This window comes from Carcharodon carcharias, chromosome 4, assembly GCF_017639515.1.
Source record: "Carcharodon carcharias isolate sCarCar2 chromosome 4, sCarCar2.pri, whole genome shotgun sequence".
Taxonomy (NCBI): domain Eukaryota; kingdom Metazoa; phylum Chordata; class Chondrichthyes; order Lamniformes; family Lamnidae; genus Carcharodon; species Carcharodon carcharias.
The window spans coordinates 153,369,237-153,392,002 of NC_054470.1; the positions used below are offsets into that span (position 1 = coordinate 153,369,237).

The 22,766-nt window shown below is 42.6% G+C and overlaps 1 protein-coding gene across 6 annotated transcripts in view; it reads left to right on the forward strand.

Moving 5' to 3' along the window:
- The window catches only part of marveld2b (MARVEL domain containing 2b), a 74,881-nt gene extending 53,978 nt beyond the window's left edge, over positions 1-20,903 (forward strand). For all 6 annotated transcript variants that reach the window (XM_041186979.1, XM_041186978.1, XM_041186975.1 and 3 more), the window contains exons 5-7: positions 6,579-6,750; positions 18,238-18,288; positions 19,198-20,903. In XM_041186979.1, the coding sequence (XP_041042913.1) occupies positions 6,579-6,750; positions 18,238-18,288; positions 19,198-19,314 (340 nt within the window). In that variant the 3' untranslated portion in view covers positions 19,315-20,903. The remainder of the gene's footprint in view (positions 1-6,578; positions 6,751-18,237; positions 18,289-19,197) is intronic.
- Positions 20,904-22,766: the final 1,863 nt, after the last annotated feature.

Sequence of the window (22,766 nt, forward strand, 5' to 3'; positions counted from 1 at the left end):
ACCTTTCTCCAGCCTGAAAAACATCTATTAACTATTGCTCTGTTTCCTGTGACTCAGCTGATTTTGTACCTTTGCTGCTGTCTCTTTTATTACATGAGCTGTAACTTTCCTCTCACGTCTGTTGTGTGACACTGTATCAAAATGCTTTTGGAAGTCCATGTACACCACATCAACAGCATTGCCCTCATCAGCCCTCTCTGTTCCCTCTTCAAAGAACTGCAAGTTAGTTAAACATGATTTTCCCTTCACAAATCCATGCTGGCTTTCTTTAATCGCATTTGTCCATGTGTCTATTAATCTTATCTCAAATTATTGTTTCTAGAAGTTTTCTCACCACCAAAGTTAACTGATTAGCCTGTAGTTGCTGGACTTACCCTTTTTTTTGAACAAGAGTGTATCATTTGCAATTCTTTAGTCCTCTGGCACCACTCCTGAGTCTAAAGAACTGAAAAACTATGGCTAGTGCCTCTGCAATTTTCACTCACTTCCCTCATCATCCTTGCTTGCATTGTATCTGGTCCTAGTGTTTTATCAACTTTTAAGTGCAGATAGCCTATCCAATACCACCACCTTATCAATTTTAAATCCTTCTAGTGTATTAATTACTTCCTTTTTCACAATTGCCTGGGTAGCATCTTCTTCCTTGGTAAAGACAGTTGCAAAGTATTAATTTAATACCTCAGCTATGCCCCCTGCCTCCATGCATAAATCCCTTTTTTTGGGTCCCTAATTGGCCCTACTCTTACTATTTATATGCCTATAAAAGATTTTGGGATTTTCTTTTATGTTAGCTGCCAGTCTCTCTTCCCCTCTCTTTTTACTTCTCTCTCTCTTCTTGCTTTTTCCCTTCTCTGAACCTTTTGTATTCAGCCTGCTTGCACGTTGTATTATCCACCTGACATCTGTCATAAGCAACTTTTTCTTCATGCTCTCTCTCGCTCGTCATCCAGGGAGCTCTGGACTTGTTTGTCCTACAATGCTCCTTCAAGGAAATGTACTTTGACTGTGCCTGACCTATCTGTCTTTTGAAGGCAGCCCATGGCTCAGCTACTGCTTTCTTGCCAATCTTTGATTCTAGTTTATTCGGCCAGATCCATGTCCCTGAATCATCATCTGCTAACACTTGATTCCCATGGCCCACACTATTCCCAGGAGCCAAGTCCAGCAGTACCTTCATTCTTGTTGGTCTAGAAACATACTGCTGTAGAAAATTTTCCTGAACACACACTAGAAACCCTTGCCCCTCTCTGCCCTTTCTGCTACTACTGTCCCAGTCTATATTCGGTTAATTAAAGTCCCCCATTATAATTAGTTTATAATTCTTGCATTTTCCTGTAGTTTTCTTGCAAATTTGTTCCTCTACATCCTTTCCACCAGTTGGTGGCCCGAAGACTACACAGAGTAACGCACCTTTTGTGTTCTTTAGCCCTGGCCAAATAGATTCTGTTCTTGAGCCCTCTGGGATATCCAGGCTCACTGCAAAGTTCTCCTTTAATCAATACCACCATTCCTCCCCCTTTTCTTCCTTTGCTACCTTTCCTGAACACTTAATACCCAGGAGTATTTTATGTCCTGCCCTCCTTTTGAGTTGTGTCTCAGCTATTGTCACAACACCAAATTTCCACATGGCAATCTGCACCTGTAACTCACCAGTTTCATTAACCACACTCCGCGCATTCACATACATGCATATTAACCCTGCTTTAGACTTTATTACTTTCTTCCTTACTCTGATCCCACCAAATAACTTACTGTACTCGATTCTGTCTCTCCCAGTATTCTGTGCACCTTGCTATTCCTCTGATATTTCTTCTGCCTGCCTCACCCCCCACCAAGTTATTTTAAAACCTCCCCTTGGATGATGATGAAATAAAATGCATCACTCAATTCTTTGCAATCAAATACTGTATCACAGAACATTCCCTTCTAGCTATGGTTTGTTTTTCAATTCACAAAGCAGTTCAGTCTCACATGAGCCTAGTTTGGTTGAGGGAGGGCTGGGTAGAGGATTGGCGTGAAGGAGGGTGGGGACGGGAGGTGGTGAGTTGGAGGTTGAGGGAAGGGAGATTGCGATTGGGAGAGTTAGCAAGGCAAAAATAACTTATTAACCATTCTCTTCTAGAAACAAATGTTGGCACTGGGGTGTAATATGTTGGTACCCAGTGTGCCAACAGTCTGGATTGATAGGAAATAGTTCAATGACATCTGCCAAATGTACCCAACTCAGTTGGAGAATGCATTAAGTGAAAACTGAGGAAATGTGGATAAGATGTCTCCTGACTGGAAGAGAAAAAAAGTCAGTAAGCATGTGACTTAGATGTTCCATCTGATGCCCTTCTCATGGGAGGTTAGAAATCAATGGGATGGCGAGGAAGTCAGTCATTCAGGCCCCCAAAAGGAGAATGATAGCATGCTACAAAAGTGAAGAAATGTGTTGGCTATATCCAAGGTAAGAAGGAGCCATGTAGATTGATACAGCTCCAAAGGAGGCCATTTGGCCCATGAAATCTGTTCCAGCTCTTTGAAAGAGCTTCTTATTAGTCCTACACCCATGCTCTTTTCCCATAGCTCTACAAACTTTTTTCCAGAATTTGTCAAAAAAGATTTTGGGAGTACCCTTTGAGTTCTGAGAATTTTATTTTTAATGCCATTTGGCATTGTTTTTCTATTTATCTTAAAAGTGTCTTCTGGTGACTGACCTTCCTGTGACTATCAAATCCCTTCATGATTTTAAACAACTCTCTGAAGCTGGTACTATAACTATTACAGCATGCATGGGCACACTACAATCGGGAAGCTGATGAAGGAACTCAAAGGGGCAAGCTCCTCCTGGAAATGTATTTGCTTGTTGTATGTTTGTATTGTAGTTTGCTCAATCTGTGGGCCAGCTACTGTACAATTAATTTATCACAGTTGTGACTAACTTCATCCATACCAGCTGTTTTTTTGATTGCATTTCCCAAATTCCATATTCTTCATCTTCCCCTTGAATGCCATTGCTTGATTCAATCATTCCGGAATGACATAAAACTGCATCAGCCACACTAGGGCCTCCAGAGATGTGTGTATCACCACGGTCAACCATGCAGAAAGTAATTTGGTCTGTTACTAACCTTCATAAGTTGCTTCTTATGTAAGTCTGATTTCTATTTTGTTGCATCAGATAGTTGGAATTTGAGACAAATTTGATCTTGGTTTAATGTAAATTGGAAATTGTATTTAATCCAATTTTGAGAGAAAATACCGTGGAACTAAGGAAGAATCGTATCCTGAATACCTGTAAAAATCAAAATGTATCCCTTGACAAAATTAAGCTGGGCAGTTATTTTCTTCAAGAGCCCTCAGGAAAAATTTTGGTCCCTGGATTTGAGGTTCTTGCAGCTCGTATGGACAAGAGCAGGAACCACACGGTGGATAAGCAAACTAACCCCAGTACCATGATGTAGGGAGCCATTCAAGTAGGGGGAGTAAAAAGAATGTAGTTGTAGGGATCACAATAGTTAAGGGGATGGATACTGTCCATTGCAGCCAAGAGAATGAATCCTGAAGGCTCTTTTGCCTGCCTAGTGTCAGGATTAAGGTCATCTCCAGCTTGGAGGGGAACTTGGAGAGGAAGGATCGTTTTTTGTTTGTTCTTTCACAGAATCCCTGGTTAGGCCATCCCTAATTCTCATTCAGAAGGTGGTATTGTAGTGCTTTGATACAACTAAGTGCTTGCCAGGCCATTTCAGAAGGCATTTAAGAATCAACCACATTGCTGTCGGTCTGGAGTTACATTTAGGCCAGACCAGGTAAGGACGGCAGATTTCCTTCCCTAGAGGGCAATGAGAAACCAGGTGAGTTTTTTAACAACAATCTGTGATGGTTTCATGGTCACCATTACTGACTTTTTTAATTCTAGATTTATTATTTGTATTTAAATTCCATCATCTGCTGTCTCCCTGGAGCAATAGCCTGGGCCCTTGGATTACTGGTCCAGTGACATTATCACTGCGCCATCGCCTGTTGTGGTGCATGTGGGCACCAACACCATAGATAGGACTGAAGTTTTGTTGAGGGAATATGAACAGCTATGAGCTAAATTAAGCAGAACCACAAAGGTGATAATTTCTGGATTATTACCCAAGCCATGAGCAAATTAGCATAGGGTAAACAAGATTAGAGAGCTAAATGTGTGGCTTAAAGATTGGTGCTGGAGAAACGGATTTTGATTCATGGGGCACCAGTACTGGGGGGAAAAAAGGGAGCTGGCCTTCACCAAAACTGCTGGGACCAATGTCCTGGCATGTTGTATAATGAGGGCTTTAGAGAGCCTTGAGATAGGGGGTGGGGGTGGTAAGCGTTCACATGAGCAGATTTGGAAAGTTGAGGAGTAAGGACAAGGCAACAGCACAAGGTTGTGATCTGGGTAATGGTAACCAGAGTGTGATGGAAAAGGACAGAGTACAAACATGAGTGCATCAGAAAATAAAATCAGAGTAGGGAAAAAGGGCTATACACTATGGGGTAGTTTTGGGTGAAGGGAGATTCAGAAATCCAAAGATAAAAGTTTGGATTTTATCCAAAGACAAGTTGAATGGACTGGAAGGGACAAAGTTTCACAGTAATAGCGCGTCAGAGAGTAAGGGCCATGCAGGGAATAAGAGTAACATTTTTTAAAAAGTGAATGCACAAAACATCCTCAATAAGATAGATTAACTAATGGCACAAATAGAGATAAGTGCTTTGGATATAACCACCATTACAGACACATGGTTACAAGATGACCAAGGTTGGAAAGTAAATATTCCAGGGTACACATTTCAAAAAGACAGGTAGATTGGCAAAGGAGGAGCCCTGAAAATAAAGGATGTCATAACGACGTTAGTGAGGAAACAGAGTAGGGATAAGTGGAGCATTTTCAAGTTAGCAGGCTGTTTGACTTGTGGAGTGCTACAAGGATCAGTGCTGGGGCCTCAGCTATTTACAATCTATATTAATGACTTGGATGAAGCAACATAATTATGTACCCAGGCTTGCTGTTGATACAAAGCTAGTTGGGAATGCAAGCTGTGAGGAGGACACAGAGGCTGCAAAGAGATGTAGAGAGGTTAAGTGAGTAAGCAACAAGATGTCAGATGGAGTATAATGTGAGGAAGTGAGGTTATTCACTGGCCATAAGAATAGAAGAACAGAATATTTTTTAAAAGCGTGAAACTTGTATGTGTTGATGTTCAGAGTGACTTGGGTGTACTTGTACAATGAGCATAAAAAGTTATCATGCAGGTACAGCAAGCAATTAGGAAAGCAAATGGCATATTGCCCTTTATTGCAAGGGGATTGGAGGACAAGAATAAAGAAGTCTTGCTACAGTTGTACAGGGCTTTGACACCAGTCCTGGAATTCTGTGTGCAGTTTTGTTCTCTGGAGGATGGGTACACTTGCAGTATACAAAGGTTCACTAGATTGGCCCCTGGGTGACTGGATTGTCCTGTGATGAGAGGCAGAGTAAATTTGGTCTATATTTTCAGGAGTTCAGAAGAATGAAAGGGCTCTCATTGAAACACTCAAGGCTATGAAGGGGCTTTGACAGGGTAGATACTGAGGGGTTGGAACACATGCACAGTTTCAAGATGAGGGACTGATTGTTTAGGGCTGAGATGAGGAGAACCTTCTTCATTTTTAGGGTTATGAATCTTTGGAATTTTCTAGCCCAGCCAATTGTGGATGCGCCATTGAGTATATTTAAGACTGAGATAAACAGATTTTTGGTGTCTCAGGGAATCGAGGGATATGGGGAGCCAGTGGAAACATGGAGTTGAAATTCAAGCTCAGCCATGATCAAATTGAATGGTCGAGCAGGCTCGACAGGCCATATGATTTTCTGCTCCTATTTTTTATTTTAATTGTAAAGAATGAGTTCAAAGCCCACCATTTTGAGAATTCGATTCCGTTTTTAAAAACGTGAAAAAAAGAGGCCATGAATATTATAAAATGTCGACTGGTTAAATGTTCTTTTTAAGGAAGGTGATCAGCCATCCTCACCTGACCTGGCAAGTCCAATCCCAATGTTATTGACTCTTGACTGCCCTTTGAAGTAGTCTAGCAAGGCATTCAGTTGTATCATAGTCACTAAAAGAAGCAGGCTGATGACTGCTTACTCAAGGCAACTAAGGTGGACAACATATGTTGTCCTGGCCTACCCAGTAATACCCACATACTGAGAATTGAGTAAATTTTGAAAAGGATCTATGTTTGATTCTTGGTCTGAGGTTAATTAGTGGTGGCATTCAATGGGATACTACAATTAACCTTGGGGAATGTAGGATGAATTTAAATTAATCAATTTCTCTTTTCCATTCCACAATTATTATTGAATGTCTCCTAACGGAAAGTGCAAATATTTGTACATCTGATGGATCAGGCTCAACTATGATATTCTGACATTTGCAATCTAGGTATGCACCTTAAGAATGACAAGGTTATTTAATAGGTGTTAGAAACTATAAGTAGTACACAAAGTTTTAAAGGATGTGGTGGGGCATTGTAGTGAGATAATGGATTTTCTTTTAAGTGTCGATCCTCTGGGTTTTTTTTAGTAAATATCCTTCTATTCGAACCCCTGAAGAACGTGAACGTTACAAGGCTGTCTTTAATGATCAACACGCAGAGTACAAAGAGCTTCACGCAGAAGTACAAACTGTTCTGAAAAAATTCAGTGAAATGGATGCCATGATGAGCAGACTTCCTCAACATGCAGAGACCCAACAGGTTAGTGCAATTGGTGATGAAATCTAGCAAGGTGTCCTAGGTGAATATCTTGTAAGTATTTATTTAAGCTGAAGTGCATAAAATAAAAGATACAGCCTTAAATCCAAGGCATTTTGTAGCTTCACAAGCACAATTGGAAAAACTGTAATTGTAGCTTTACATGGTAAATTTAGTTAAATGTTGACTGCTTTTGGAGGATACTATTCGCAATATTGTGGATGTTCATCGTGGATCAGGAATAGAAAGATTTTGTGCAAGGTCTGGCTTTCAGATAGGACACTAAATTGAGGCCTACTTTGCATGTTCACTCGAACGTAAAAGCTCTCATGGCATTATGAGGGTGAATATTAATCCCTTCAACCTACATCACCAAAACAAATCAGTCATTTTCCTATTGCTGCTTGTACAGTAATTTGTACTGCTCAAATTTTCTGCCGAGTGACTGAATTTCAAACATAATTCATTGACTGTTGGAACATCCCAAGGATTTGAAAAGTGCTGTATAATTGGCCTTTCAAAATCAGCAAGATAGATAAAAATGTCGTATATAAATGTCATATTATTAAGTCTAAAACTGTTATGTAATTGCACATGTACCCAGCAGAGGGATCATATTTCCAGCAGGTAATGCTAAAAAAATGATTTAGCTCCAGGCTGGGTATGTAAAGGATCAACAATAAACATAAGAATACAGGTGTAAATTACATGAAAGGAGATTCACGGTGCTCATTAACACACTCCCAAAAACATATAGAGGGGAGGTGATGGCATAGTGGTATTGTCACTGGCTAGTAATCCAGAGACCCAAGGTAATGCCCCGGGTTCAGATCCCTCCACGACAGATGGTAGAATTTGAATTCAATAAAAAATCTGGAATTAAAGGTCTAATGATGATCATGAAACCATTGTTGATTGTTGGTTCACTAATGTCCTTTAGGGAAGGAAATCTGCTGTCCTTACTGGTCTGGCCTACATATGACTCCAGACCCTCTGGAAAGGCCTAGCAAGCCACTCAGTTATATCAAACCACTACAAAGAAACCAGACGGACCACCAGGCATTGACCTCGGCACCTGAAACGACAACGGCAAACTCAGTCCTGTTGACCTGCAAAGTCCTCCTTAGCAGGGGCTCATGCCAAAGTTGGGAGAGCTGTCTCACAGACTAGTCATCCTCATGGAATCATATCTTACAGATAATGTCCCAGACACCACCGTCCCTGGGTACGCCCTGACCCAGTGGAGGTGGCGGCACAATGGTATATGAAGTTGTCCTGGGAGTCATCAACATCGACTCCGGACCCCATGAAGTCTCATGGCATCTGGCTAAACACGGGCAAGGAAAACTCCTGCTGATTACCACGTACTATCCTCTCTCAGCTAATGAATTATGTGCTCCTTCATATTGAACACCACTGGGAGGAAGCACTGAGGGTGGCAAGGGCACAGAATGTACTCCTGGGTGGTTACGGAACCAACACAATGGAAAAACATACCTGCCTGCTGGAGGTGCATCTGTCCATGACAATCTTGGTAGGAGTGACCACCACACAGTCACTGTGGAGACGAAGTCCTGCCTTCACATTGAGGATACCCTCCATCATGTATGGCACTACCACCGTGCAAAATGATGGATTTCGAGCAGATCTAGCAACTTGAGACTGGACAACCATGAGGTGCTGTGGGCCATCACAGCAGAACACAATCTGTAACCTCATGGCCTGGCAAATCCCCCACTCTACCATTTCCATCAAGGCAGGGGATCAACCTTAGTTCAATGAAGAGTGCAGGAGGGCATGCCAGGAGCAGCACCAGGCATACCTAAAAATGAAATATCAACCTGGTGAAGCTACAACACAGGACTACTTGCATGCTAAACAGCTTAAGCAGCAAGTGATAGAGCTAAGCGATCCCACAATCAATGCATCAGATCTAAGCTCTGCAGTTCTGCCACATCCAATTGTGAATGGTGGTGGACAATTAAACACCTCGCTGAAGGAGGCTCCACAAATATCCCCATCCTGAATGATGGGGGAGCCCAGGACATTAATACAAAAGATAAGGCTGAAACATTTGCAACAATCTTCAGCCAGAAGTGCTGAATGGATAATCCATCCCAACCTCCTCCAGAAGTCCCCAGCATCACAGATGCCAGTCTTCAGTCAATTTGATTAATTCCAAATGGTATCAAGAAGCAGCTGAAGACACTGAATAGTGCAAAGGCTATGACAATATTCCAGCAATAGTACTGAAGGCTTGTGCTCCAGAGCTTGCCGTGCTCCAGAGCTTGCAGCGCCCCTAGCCAAACTGTTCCAGTATAGCTACAACACTGGCATCTACCCAGCTATGTGGAAAATTGCCCAAGTGCATCCTGTGCACAAAAAGTAGGACCAATCTGACCCGGCCAATTACCGCCCCATCAGTCCACTCTCCATCAGTAAAGTAATGGAAGGAGTCATCAACAGTGCTGTCAGGCAGCACTTGTTTAGCAATGACCTGTTCACTGACGCCCAGTTTGGGTTCCACCAGGACCACTCAGCTTCTGACGTCATTACAGCCTTGGTTCAAACATGGACAAAAGAGCTGAATTCCCTTGGTGAGGTGAGAGTGACTGCCCTTGACATCAAGGCAGCATTTGACCGAGTGTGGCATCTTGCAAAACTAGAGTCAATGGGAATCAGGGGGAAAACTCTCCGCTGGTTGGAGACATACCGAGCACAAAGGACGATGGTTGTGGTTGTCGGAGTTCAGTCATCTCAGCTCCAGGATATCACTACAGGAGTTCCTCAGTGTAGTGTCCTCGGCCTAACCATCTACAGCTCCTTCATCAATGACCTTCCGTCCATCGTAAGGTCAGAAGTGCGGATGTTCGCTGTGCAATGTTGAACACCATTCATGACTACTCCGATACTGAAGCAGTCCATGTCCAAATGCAGCAAGACCTGGACAATATCCAGGCTTCGGTGACAAGTGGCAAGTAACATTGGTGCCACACAAGTGCCAGGCAATGGCCATCTCCAACAAGAGAGAATCTAACCATCACCCCTTGATGCCCAATGGCACAACCATCACTGAATCCCCCACTATCAACACCCTGGGGGTTATCATTGACCAGAAACTGAACTGGGCTAGCCATATAAATTCTGTGACTACCAGAGCAGGAGAGAGGCTAGGAATCCTGCAGCTAGTAACTTGTCCTGATTCCCCAAAGCTGACCAGCATCTTCAAGGCACAAGTCAGGAGTGTGATGAAATACTCCCCACTTGCCTGTATGAGTGCAGCTCCAACAACACTCAAGAAGCTTGACACCATCGAGGACAAAGCAGCACGTTTGATTGGCACCCCATCCACAAACATTCACTCCCTTCACTCACTGATGCACATTAACAACAGTATGTACTATCTACAAGATGCACTGCAGGAATTCACCAAGGCTCCTTCAATATCACCTTCCAAACCCACGACCATAAGACATAGGAGCAGAAATTAGGCCATTCGGCCCATCGGGTCTGCTCTGCCATTCAATCATGGCTGACAGGTTTCTCAACCCCATTCTCCTGCCTTCTCCCCGTAACCTTTGATCCCCTTACCAATCAAGAACCTATCTATCTCGGTCTTAAATACACTCAATGACCTGGCCTCCACAGCCTTCTGTGGCAATGAATTCCATAGATTCACCACTCTCTGGCTAAAGAAGTTTCTCCTCATCTCTGTTCCAGAAGGTCTTCCCTTTACTCTGAGGCTGTGCCCTCAGATCCTAGTCTCTCCTAATGGAAACATCTTCCCCACATCCACTCTATCCAGGCCTTTCAGTATTCTGTAAGTTTCAATCAGATCCCCCCTCATCCTTCTAAACCCAGAATCCTCAAACGTTCCTCATATGTTAAGCCTTTCATTCCTGGGATCGTTCTTGTGAACCTTCTCTGGATCCTCTCCAGGGCCAGCATCTCCTTCCTGAGATACGGGGCCCAAAATTGCTCACAATATTCTAAATGTGGTCTGACCAGAGCCTTATAAAGCCTCAGCAGCACATCCCTGCTTTTATATTCTAGTCCTCTCGAAATAAATGCCAACATTGTATTTGCCTTCCTAACTACCGACTCAACCTGCAAGTTAACCTTAAGAGAATCCTGGATTAGGACTCCCAAGTCCCTTTGCACTCCGATTTCTGAATTCTCTCCCCATCTAGAAAATAGTCTATGCTTCTATTCTTCCTACCAAAGTGCATGACCTCACACCTCCCCACGTTGTATTCCATTTGCCACTTCTTTGCCCATTCTCCTAACCTGTCCAAATCCTTCTGCAGCCTCCCCACCTCCTCAATACTACCTGATCCTCCATCTATCTTTGTATCATCTGCAAACTTAGCCAGGATGCCCTCAGTTCCTTCATCTAGATCATTAACGTACAAAGTGAAAAGTTGTGGTCCCAACACTGACCCCTGCAGAACTCCAGTAGTCACTGGCCGGAATCCTGAGAAGGACCCCCTGATCCCCACTCTCTGCTTCCTGCCAGACAGCCAATCTTCTCTCCATGCTAGTACCTTGCCTCTAACACCATGAGCTCTTATCTTACTGAGCAGCCTCCCGTGCGGCACCTTGTCTACTTGAAGTCCAAGTAGATAACATCCATTGGCTCTCCTTTGTCTAACCTACTCATTACCTCCTCAAAGAATTCTAACAGATTTGTCAGGCATGACCTCCCCTTGATGAAACCATGTTGACTTTGCCCTATTTTACCATGCATTTCCAAGAATTCTGAAATCTCATCCTTAATAATGGACTCTAAAATCTTACCAACGACCGAGGTCAGGCTAATCAGCCTGTAATTTCCCGTCTTTTGCCTCACTCTCTTAAACGGGGGGGTTACATTAACGATTTTCCAGTCCTCTGGGAACCTTCCTGACTCCAGTGATTCCTGAAAGATCACCACTAGCGCCTCCACTATCTCTTCAGCTATCTCCTCCAGAACTCTGGGGTGTAATCCATCTGGTCCAGGTGATTTATCCACCTTCAGACCTTACAGTTTTCCTAGCACCTTCTCCTTGGTAATGGCCACCATACTCACCTCTGCCCCCCGACTCTCTTGAACTTTGGGGATGTTACTCGTGTCTTCCACCGTGAAGACTGATGCAAAGTACCTATTCAGTTCTTCCGCCATTTCTTTGTTCCCCACTACTACTCCAGCGTCACTTTCCAGCGGCCCAATGTCCAATTTTGCCTCTCTCCTACCCTTTTTATAAATCTAAAAAAACTCTTGCAATCTTCTTTTATATTACTGGCTAGTTTACCCTCATTTAATCTTCTCCCTCTTTTTTTTAGGTGTCCTCTGTTGGTTTTTCTAGGCTTCCCAATCCCCTGGTTTCCCACTGCTCTTCAGCGCATTGTATGCTTTCTCTTTAGCTTTTATGCTGTCCCTGACTTCCCTTGTCAGCCATGGTTGCCTCGTCCTCCCTTTAGTATGTTTCTTCCTGGGGATGAGTTTTTGCTGTGTCTCCCAAATTACTCCCAGAAACTCCTGCCATTGCTGTTCCACTGTCTTTCCTGCCAGGCTCATCTCCCAGTCAATTCTGGCCAGCTCCTCCCTCATGCCTCTGTAGTTGCCTTTATTGAACTGTAATACCGTTACATCTGATTCCAGCTTTTTCCTCTCAAATTGCAGGGTAAATTCTATCATATTATGGTCACTTCCTCCTAAGGGTTCCTTCACCTTAAGCTCCCTTATCAAATCTGCCTCATTACACATCACTAAATCTAGAATTGCCTGTTCCCTCGTGGGCTGCACCACAAGCTGCTCCAAAAAGCCATCTCGTAGACATTCCACAAATTCCTTTCCTTGGGATCCACTACCAACCTGATTTTCCCAGTCTACCTGCATATTGAAACCCCCCATAATCACTGTAACATTGCCTTTCTTACAAGCCTTTTCTATCTCCTGGTGTATCTTGTGCCCCACATCCTGACTACTGTTCGGATGCCTGTACATAACTCCCATTATGGTTTTTTTACCTTTGCAATTCCATATCATCTGACCCCACGTCATTTCTTGCTTTCGATTTAATTTCATTTCTTACTAACAAAGCAACCCCACCCCCTCTGCCAACCTGCCTATCTTTTCTAATGGATGTATATCCTTGGATATTTAGCCCCCAGTCCTGATCCCCTTGCAGCCATGTCTCCGCGATGCCCACCACATCATACCTGCCAATTTCAATCTGCGCCACAAGCTCATTTACCTTATTTCGTATACTGCGTGCATTCAGATACAACATCTTCAGTCCTGTATTTCCCACTACCATGTCGGAGGACAAGGGAAGCTGACACATGAGAACACCACCACATGGAAGTTCCCCTCCAAGCCACCTACCATCCTGACTTGGAAATATATTGCCGTTCATTCACAGTCGTTGGGTCAAAATCTTGGAACTCCCTTCCTAAGTAGTATTTGGACGCCATGGCATTCAAGGCTATGGACCAAGTGTTGGAAAATGGGATTAGAATAGTTAGGTACTTGTTTGACCAGTGCAGACTCGATGGGCTGAAGGGCCTTTTTCTGTGCTGTAGACCTCTATGACTATGACATGGGATGTACCTAAACCACGTGGATGCAGCGGTTCAAGAAGGTAACTCACGACCACCTTTTTTCAAGGGAAACTAGGGTTGCGTAATAAATGCTGGCCCAGCCAGCCAACCCAACATCCCACGTCATAGTCATAGAGGTCTACAGCACAGAAAAAGGCCCTTTGGCCCATTGAGTTTGCGCTGCTCAAACAAGTACCTAACTATTCTAATCCCATTTTCCAACACTCAGTCCATAGCCTTGAATGCCATGGCATCCAAATACTACTTAAATGTTATGAGGGTTTCTGGCAGTGAGTTCCAGATTCCCACCACCCTCTGGGTGAAAAAATCCTTCCTCACATCCCCTCTAAACCTCCTCCCCCTTGTCTTAAATCTGTGCCCCCCTGGTTATTGATTCCTTCACCAAGGGGAAAAGCTCCTTTCTGTCTATCTTATCTATGCTCCTCATGATTGAAGTGTAGAAAATTATGTCCCCCCTCAATCTCCTCTGCTCCAGGGGAAATAACCTCAGCCTATCCAAACTCTCCTCATAACTAAAACTCTCCAGCCCAGGCAACATCCTGGTAAATCTCCTCTGCACTCTCTAGTGCAATCACATCCTTCCTATAACGTGGATTCCAGAACTGCACGCAATACTCTAGCTGTGGCCTAACCAGCATTTTATACAGTTCTAGCATAACCTCCCTGGCCTTATATTCCGTGCCTCAGCTAATAAGGGCAAGTATCCTCTATGCTGCCTTAACCGTCTTATCTATCTGTCCTGCTCCCTTAGTGGATCGGTGGACATGCATACCAAGGTCCCTTTGATCCTCAGTACTTCCCAGGGTCCTACCATTCATTGTGTATTCCCATGCCTAGTTTGTCCTGCCCAAGTGCATCACCTCACACATATCCGGATTAAATTCCATTTGCCACTGATCAGCCCATCTGACCAGCCCGTCTATATCCTCCTGTAATCTAAGGCTATCCTCCTCACTATTTACCACTCCACCAATTTTCATGTCATCCACGAACTTACTGATCAACCCTCCTACATTCAAGTCTAAATCATTTATATATACCACAAACAGCCAGGGACCCAACACCGATCCCTGTGGAACCCCACTGGACTCAGGCAGCCAGTCACAAAAACACCCCTCGACCATCACCCTCTGCTTCCTGCTGCTCGGCCAATTCTGGATCCAATATGCCAAATTCCCTTGGATCCCATGGGCTCTTATCTTCGTTATCAGTCTACCATGCGGGACTTATCAAAAGCCTTGCTGACGTCCAAGTAGACTACGTCAAATGCATTGCCCTCATCCACACACCTGGTCACCTCTTCGAAAAATTCAATCAAATTGGTCAGGCGTGACCTCCCCTTAACAAAACCACACTGACTGTCCTTGATTAATCCCTACCTTTCCAAGTGTGGATTAATTGTGTCCTTCAGAATTGCCTCCAATAGTTTCCCCACCGCTAACAGATTAGACTGACTAGCTTATAGTTCCCTGGTTTCTCCCTTCCTCCCTTCTTGAATAATGTCACCGCATTGGCTGTCCTCCAGTCCTGTGGCCAGAGAGGTATTGAAAATTGCCAGCGCCCCTGCTATCTCTCTTGCCTCACTCAATAGAACTGGGATATATTTCATCCGGGCCTGGAGATTTATCTACTTTTAAGCTGCCAGACCACTTAGAACCTTATTCCTTTCTATGCTAATTTCTTTAATTAAAATTACAGTCCCCCTGCCTGATTTCCATACCCATGTCATCCCTCTCACTTGTGAACACCGACACAAAGTATTCATTTAGAACCCTACCTACGACTTCCGGCTCCACACACACATTACCACTATGGTCCTTAATGAGCGCTACTCTTTCCCTAGTTATCCTCTTACTCTTAGTGTACTTGTAAAATAACTTTGAATTTTCCTTTATTTTACCTACTAATGTTTTTCATGCCCCCTTTTTGCTCTCCTAATTTCCTTTTTTTAAGTTCCCTCCTACACATTCTATACTCCTTTAGGGCTTCTGCTGTTTTGAGCCCTCTGTATCTACTATAAGCCTCCCTTTTTCTCCTTATCCAATCCTGTATGTCCCTCGACATCCAGGGTTCCCTGGATTTGGTGGTTCCACCCTTTATCTTGACTGGAATATGTTAGCTCTGTGCTCTCCCTATTTCCTCCTTGAATGAGTCCCATTGCTCTGACACAGATTTACTTAGAAGTAGCTGCTCCCAGTCCATTCTGGCCAATTCATATCTGATCCTATTAAAATTGGCATTCCCCAATTTAGAGTTCTGATTTCTGGCCCATCCTTGTCCTTTTCCATTACAACCTTGAATCTAACGGAGTTATGATCACGATCTGCAAAATGCTTCCCCCACTGATACCTGTACCACTTGCCGAGCTTCCTTCCCTAAAATTAAGTCCAGGACAGCCCCCTCTTCCGGATGCATTTTAAGAATTCTGCTCCCTCTAAACCTGTCACAATATGTCTAACCCAGTTAATGTTAGGGAAAGTTGATATCCCCCACTATTACGACCCTATTATTTTTACACTTCTCTGAAAATTGCCTACATATCTGCTCTTCTATTTCTCTCTGACTATTGGGGGGCCTATAGTACACTCCCAGCAATGTGATTGCTCGTTTTTGTTTTTCAGTTTTACCTATTTGACTTCATTTGAGGTGCCTTCTAAGATGTCATCCCTCCTCACTGCTGTAATTGATTCCTTGATCAATATTGTGATACCCCCTCTTTTACCACCTTCCGTGTCTTGCCTGAAGACCCTATATCCTGGAATATTGAGCTGCCAATCCTGCCCCTCTCTCAACCATGTCTCTGTGACAGCAATGACATCATACTTCCATGTGTTAATTTGTGCCCTCAACTCATCTGCCTTATTCGTCAGACTCCTTGCATTAAAATAAATACCATCCAGCCTTGCCAAAACCCGTTGTGCCTTAGCTGGCCTATAATTTCTATGCCTTCCAGACTCACTTGCTCTCCTAATTTTGGCTGTGCAATTCCCCCTGCTGAACCTCCTTTGAGGATCCCAACCCCCTGCCAAGTTAGTTTAAACCCTCCCCAACAGCACTCTCAAACCTCCCCACAAGGATGTTGGTCCCATTACGGTTCCGGTGCAACCCATCTACCTTGTACAGGTCCCACCACCCCCAGAAACAGTCCCAATGTCCCAGAAATCTAAAGCCCTCCTTCCTGCACCATCTCTCCAGCCACACATTCATCTGGACTAACCTCCTGTTTCTATACGCACTAGCGCGTGGCACCGGAAGTAATCCAGAGATTACTACTTTTGAGGTCCTGTCTTTTAACCTGCTTCCTAGCTCCCTAAATTCTGCTTGCAGGACCTCATCCCTCATTCTACAAATGTCAGTGGTACCAATATGTATCACAATCTGTCTGTTTGCCCTCCCCCTTTAGAATGCCCTGCAACCGTTCAGTGACATCCTTGACCCTGATACCAGGGAGGCAACGTACCATCCTGGAGTCACGTCTATGGCTGTAGAAACACCTGTCTTGTTCCCCTTACTATTGAGTCTCCTACCACTACTGTTCTTCCCCTCTTGTTCCTCTCCCCCCACCCTTTCCCCCCTGCAGCTAAGCCACTCAGTGCCATGAATGTGGCTGCACTCCTCGTCAGTTTCACCGTTTTCCAACACAAAAACGGTTCTCAAGTGAGATGCACCTAGGGGATTTCCTGACTACCTGCCTGATATCTTCTGACTGGTCACCCATTCCCCCTCTGTCTGCACTTCCGTAAGCTGTGGGGTGACCACTTCTAAAAACATGTTATCTACAAAATTCTCAGCCTCGCGGATGCACCTCGGTGCCTCCAGCTGCCGCTCAAGCTCCTAAACTCGGAGCTCACGTAGCTGCAGCTGGTGGCACTTCCTGCACACATGGTCGGTCAGAGCGCAAGGAGCATCTTGGACTTCCCACATGTTGCAGGCGGTACATAACACGGGACTGAGCTGCCCTGCCATGCCTCTAGTTGAAAGAAAAAAACCCTTTAAGTTAAATACAGTTTTAAAAAAAGCTAAATTATTTATCTTCTGAGCAACAGTATCAAATCTGGCATTTGTCATTCCCACTTGTATTGTGGATACAACAAACCATAATTTAAAATACAAGATTAGTTGCCCAGAAACATACCTATCTTTGGGTATGCCTTTATAATCTTGAGACCAGTATTTTTTCCCTATCCTGAAGGTGTGGAGTTCTTGAATAGGTACAATTCCACAGTGGCCTGGAACTCTCCATTACCTTGCCATAAAGGCCTTTATGTGTGTGCGAACTTGATCGTGACAGCATCAGCAAGCTATTCAACTATAGAGGTCTGTGCAGATAAACCAAACCCTGCCCCTATGCATTTGTTGTCATGGATAGTGACCAGGGTTCCAACTACAAGTATTTTTTTCTCCCCACTCTCTATCTCAGGGTGCTAAAGTTAATTATAGCACCCTGGGCCACCCCTTTAGCAAGTGCCTAGAATTCAACTTGGGATGATCTAACCAGCTACTAGCCATCAAAAGAGCCTAAAAACTGATATTGAATAAATGTTGACTCCCACATTCTCCAACTAAGAATGGATACCTCTGAGTCAGCCACTGAGGGAGGTGTCAGAGCACCGTGGTGTGATTTACCTTACACCTTCTACCCCTATGGCAAACCACCACCTATATCCACATAAAATTAGTTAAGATCAGTAACTGTTCCCAAGGATTTATACATTTTGTTTTTAATTTTTTGAGGGGAAAAATAACTTCTATTTGGAGGAGGGAGATAACCTGCAAAAGTTCCAACAATGAGGAGAGAAAAATCTTGAGCTTTATGATATGTTTAATATTCAGACAACCAGCCATCCTATACTAAGATCTAATTATACACATGTTTTCTAAATTTAGGAGTATGATAGGATCACAAAAGTTTTCCAGGAGTATCAGAAGAAAAAAAATGTAAGTATAAAATAGTAACACTTTTACAAGAAACTGATCTGTTGTAACATTGATGGATTGCATTTAAAATTGATACCGTCTTGATGAAAAATGTGAAGTGGTGGTGGTGGATAGAAGACCTTTATTTTGTAGTTGGACTGTCCAGTCTCCTGGATGACTTTCCCAAGTGATAACTTGAGAATATTGATGTTTCTGTTGCAAGGAATTCCTATCTATAGGAAAATAAATGCATTTTCAGGCTGCCAGTTCAACGTTAGCCATCATTGGTGAATTTCCAAAGGCTGTATTTATTTATTTATTTATTTATTTTGAATTATTTAGATTCTTTCTAAACTTAGAGTTTGAAGGCTTGTGCATCTATTATGAGCACCATGCCCACCTGATTCAGTTAACCTGCTTCAGTCGTCAAAACCTTCACATTAAACCATAGCGAGAACCTTGGCTTCCTGTATACAAAGTTCCTACTCCAAAGCTGGAGTAGTGATCACTGCTTGTAAAAGATAGGTGAAACACCAGCTAATGTAAGTGTGATCAATGTGGTCTCTTGGACTTGTTTTCCACCTTCCACAAGCTTGGAATTGTAACTACACAAGACAGGTAATTAAGAGAACTCTTATTCTGGTATGGTCAGAACCTAATGATGGAATTCATAGCTGAAAAAATGTGTTCCAATAGAAAATGGGCATATCCCAAACATAGAGCTTGTGTAAAAATGATAACCATTTCATCCTTCTCTTTTGAATTGGTCACAATTGTTGAGCGAGATTCAAGAAAAATGATAATTCATAATGTGCTGTCAAATGAGCTTTGCACATTTGATAACTTGAGTTTTTTATTTAGTATTTTCAAAGATTGTTAATGCATCAGTGCTGGATGATGTAATGCTTCATTATGTTTTCATTTATACAGGATCCCACATTCCTGGAGAAAAAAGAGCGTTGTGAATATTTGAAAAACAAACTCTCTCATATCAAACAGAGAATTCAAGAATATGATAAAGTCATGAACTGGAATGATAACTTTTAGAGAACTTTAAAAGTTTAGCAAAATCTTTACAGCAAGTTTTCTTCATGACTATTTGACAAAACTCAACTTATTTTGTGCTTTCTATAAATAAATACAAAAGCCCATCCTTCTATTTGAACTTTTCTTGAGAACAGAAATGGGACTAAGTGAAACAAGGAATCCAAATGCATTTAAGTTGCACTGCTCCTAACTTGAAATTCAAATCAGCCTTCATATGTATATAGAGTATATTCCAAATAGTAAATATTTGTGTAACTTTTTAATATTTATAATGGGCACTAGCTAGAGATATTTTTATACAAACTATTTTGCATACAGGGTAAAATTACAAGACCTTTAATTACATGACGTCTTCTATTCAGTGTGCTCAGCCAGAATCCTGTACTGAATTTGTTGAATTATTTACAAATTTGAATGGTATTTAAGCTGAATGTATTAAATGCTGCAAATAAACCTTTTAAGAATGTACTTGTAAATCTATGTAATTGGGTGCATAACTAACAACTGGAAGGACTGAAATGAGCTTTGTGCAGATCTCCACCTCCCCTCAAACGTTGGATCCTTCTTGGAAACTTGGAATTTAAGATGCATCAAAATGTAGATTATTTTCTAAAAGAATGAAACAGAAGTTGAATGCTAAACAGGGTACAGTCTACTTTATATATCTGCCTTTGTACCCTGAACTGATATTACCAACCATAAGCTTTAAATATTCAAGCAATGAAAGTGTTATAGAGAAGAGCCATGAGGGTGATCCTTAGAATCAAAGAATTTTGTTTTGAGCTGAGATTCAAAAGTTTTAGCCTTGAAAAGAGACTGGAAGAAATTACCTTGTAGAAGCATACAGGATATTGAATGGCATATTAGAGGCTAATCTAAACATGGTGGGATACTAGAAAATAGTTAATTTTTCCTTCAGCAGTTTCATTCTATTAAGTACGAATGTGAGGGTGGCCCTCATGCAAAGACTCATTAAGGCCTGGAAGGAACATCTTGGACAAGTGAAGCAGAAATGCTTGGGCTTATTCAAGGGTTGGTCAAATTACATGAAGGGATGGATGATCTGTATCTAGCGTACTATTTTTAAAAATGATTTCTATAGCTCCAAAGTAATTTCCATTTTCAATTTCTCGAAGCAACTTGTCAAGCACTTGTGTTTTTATACCTGAGGAAACTTATTTGTGTAAGTTTTGAAACTTTGTTTAATTAATTCTCATTGTCTTGAGCCACATCGTTATAATTTGTACATTTTTTTTAAGGGTCAATAGAGGTTAAAGGAATTTTTATATTTTAGTGTTACTTTGTTTTCTTACATGCAAGCTTAGCGTTATACTTTTGATTTTTCTTTCTCTACCTCCACTTTTTTTCCAGTGCCTTTTCAACAACAAAATGTGCCTTCTGATGCATTAAAAACAATACTGGTAACCATTTTGTGCTATTCATGCCAAACTAACTATGTTTAGCTTGTGAGAGCATACATTTACACTAAAAACTTTAAAAATGTGTAGAAACTGTACTGTGACATAAGTTTATGTAACTGGAGCATTTTTAACTAATGTGCAACATTGTAAATAAATTTTATGTAAGTTTTTTGTCTTCTGATTTAAGTTATTTATATCAATCTCTTGTATATCTATTGATTTGGTGTAGACCACCCTTAATTTTGTCATGGGGTGCAAATGGAAAATTAACTTTTTAACCACGTTCTGGTTTGCACCAGAGCCAAGTAGAACTGTTTGTGGGATAATCGTTTAATCTGCTATGCTCCACTTGACCTAGTCGTCATAACTCCAATACAAGACCTCTGACTTTCACTCTGGACTCCTTCCTATTATCTCTCATCAATTATAATTAACCATTTATTATCAAGTTTTTATGCATCCTAATTTTTATATAACCATGCCTATTGAACTTGAACTCTCCAAGTCCATTCGTGTTTTTGGCTGCCACTCCAGACCAGAGCCCATCACTATTTCTATTGCTGCTGGGTTTTTTTTCACTTTTCTCTAACTCTCCTAGATCCCTTTCTTCTATTGTCATGTCTCCTTTGACTTTTCCCCCCCCTCGACTACTCTGCACTCCCAATTCCCTAACTCAACCTTTCATTACTCGTCATCTGTGCTGCTCTCTTGCCATTGCCCCAGGCTTGACTCCTCTTGGATAAACCTACAGTTTCCCTTGGCATTTTCCAAAGGGTCCACTGAGGCATTCAGTGATGGCTTATTACAAGCAACAACAGATTACCTGATACTCTCTTGCCCATGCCACGTACATCAGCTGGGGGCTAACCTTTGCCAATCTCCTTCCTTTCCAACTCACCCCTCCAACTTTGGACTTTACCAGCAGACCTGCTCTCTGTCCCACTAAGCATCTCCTTCCAGCTGATTTGCTTGTCAACAGGGCTCTTATCAGCTATGAACTTATTGTGGATGATTGTATTGACATCATGGCCTTAATGGAAATCTGGCCTGAGGGATGATGGCACCTTCTCCCAAATGAAGTCTCCTGGTCTGGCTGTATTTGCCACTGCTTGCCTGACAAAATTGCAGTGATGGTGGTGTAGCACTTATTACCAGATTGCACCTTGGTATAGCTCCCTCACTCCTCTGGTACTGTCCCCTCTTCTGAGCATCTTGCCTTGTTCCACACCTTTTTCTTCTCATTCAAAACCATTGTTCTCTACCTCCCACTACAGTACCATAAACATTTCCTCACGGCAACTGCTTTCAGAAACCTGATAGAAGTGTTTCCAGCATGGAGTTCCAGATAAAATGGCATGGATTAGGGCTGTGATAGAATGCTTTGAGAACTTTGGAGAGGAAAAGGAATTTAAAGATGGGGCAGTATTTTACAAGGACAGTGAAGTCCAGGCTGTTTTTGAGGAGAGGTGATGATGGCAGATTTAAAGGAGAGAGGGACAACGCTTGAAGAGAGAGAACCATCATTAATAATATCAGCTAATATGGAGGCCTGGGTGGGAATTTAGGTGGTCAATAGTTTGATGGGAATAGGTTTGAGGGAATGCGAGGTAGGTCTCATGAAAGAGCTGAGTTCGGAGAGGGCATAGGGGAGATAGGAGTATCATGAAATCCATTGATCTGTGTGTCCCCGAGTGCTAAATTAGCCACCTGTGGAGTTTGTAACATTTAAGGTACAAGATAGTCCAATGCTTGTTACATTGGTTCCTGCCTAGTAACAAGGGTGGGATCCTCTGGGAGTGTTTTGATAGGTCCCCAGATCAGTTCAAGACTCAGTGAGCAGTTCTTCTTGAGGCAGTCTGCCACCCAAGAAGTTTGATGTAGCTAAAGGGCTGCTGTAAGCTCTGAGGAGCTGAGAAGAGGGCTCAGGGGAAGCCCTGGGAGTCTTATGTAGCTGAGTACAGCCAGGAGGCAGGAGTTTGGAAAATATCAGGGGCAATGCCAGCTCGGTGAAGCTAGTTGTCCAGCAAGGAG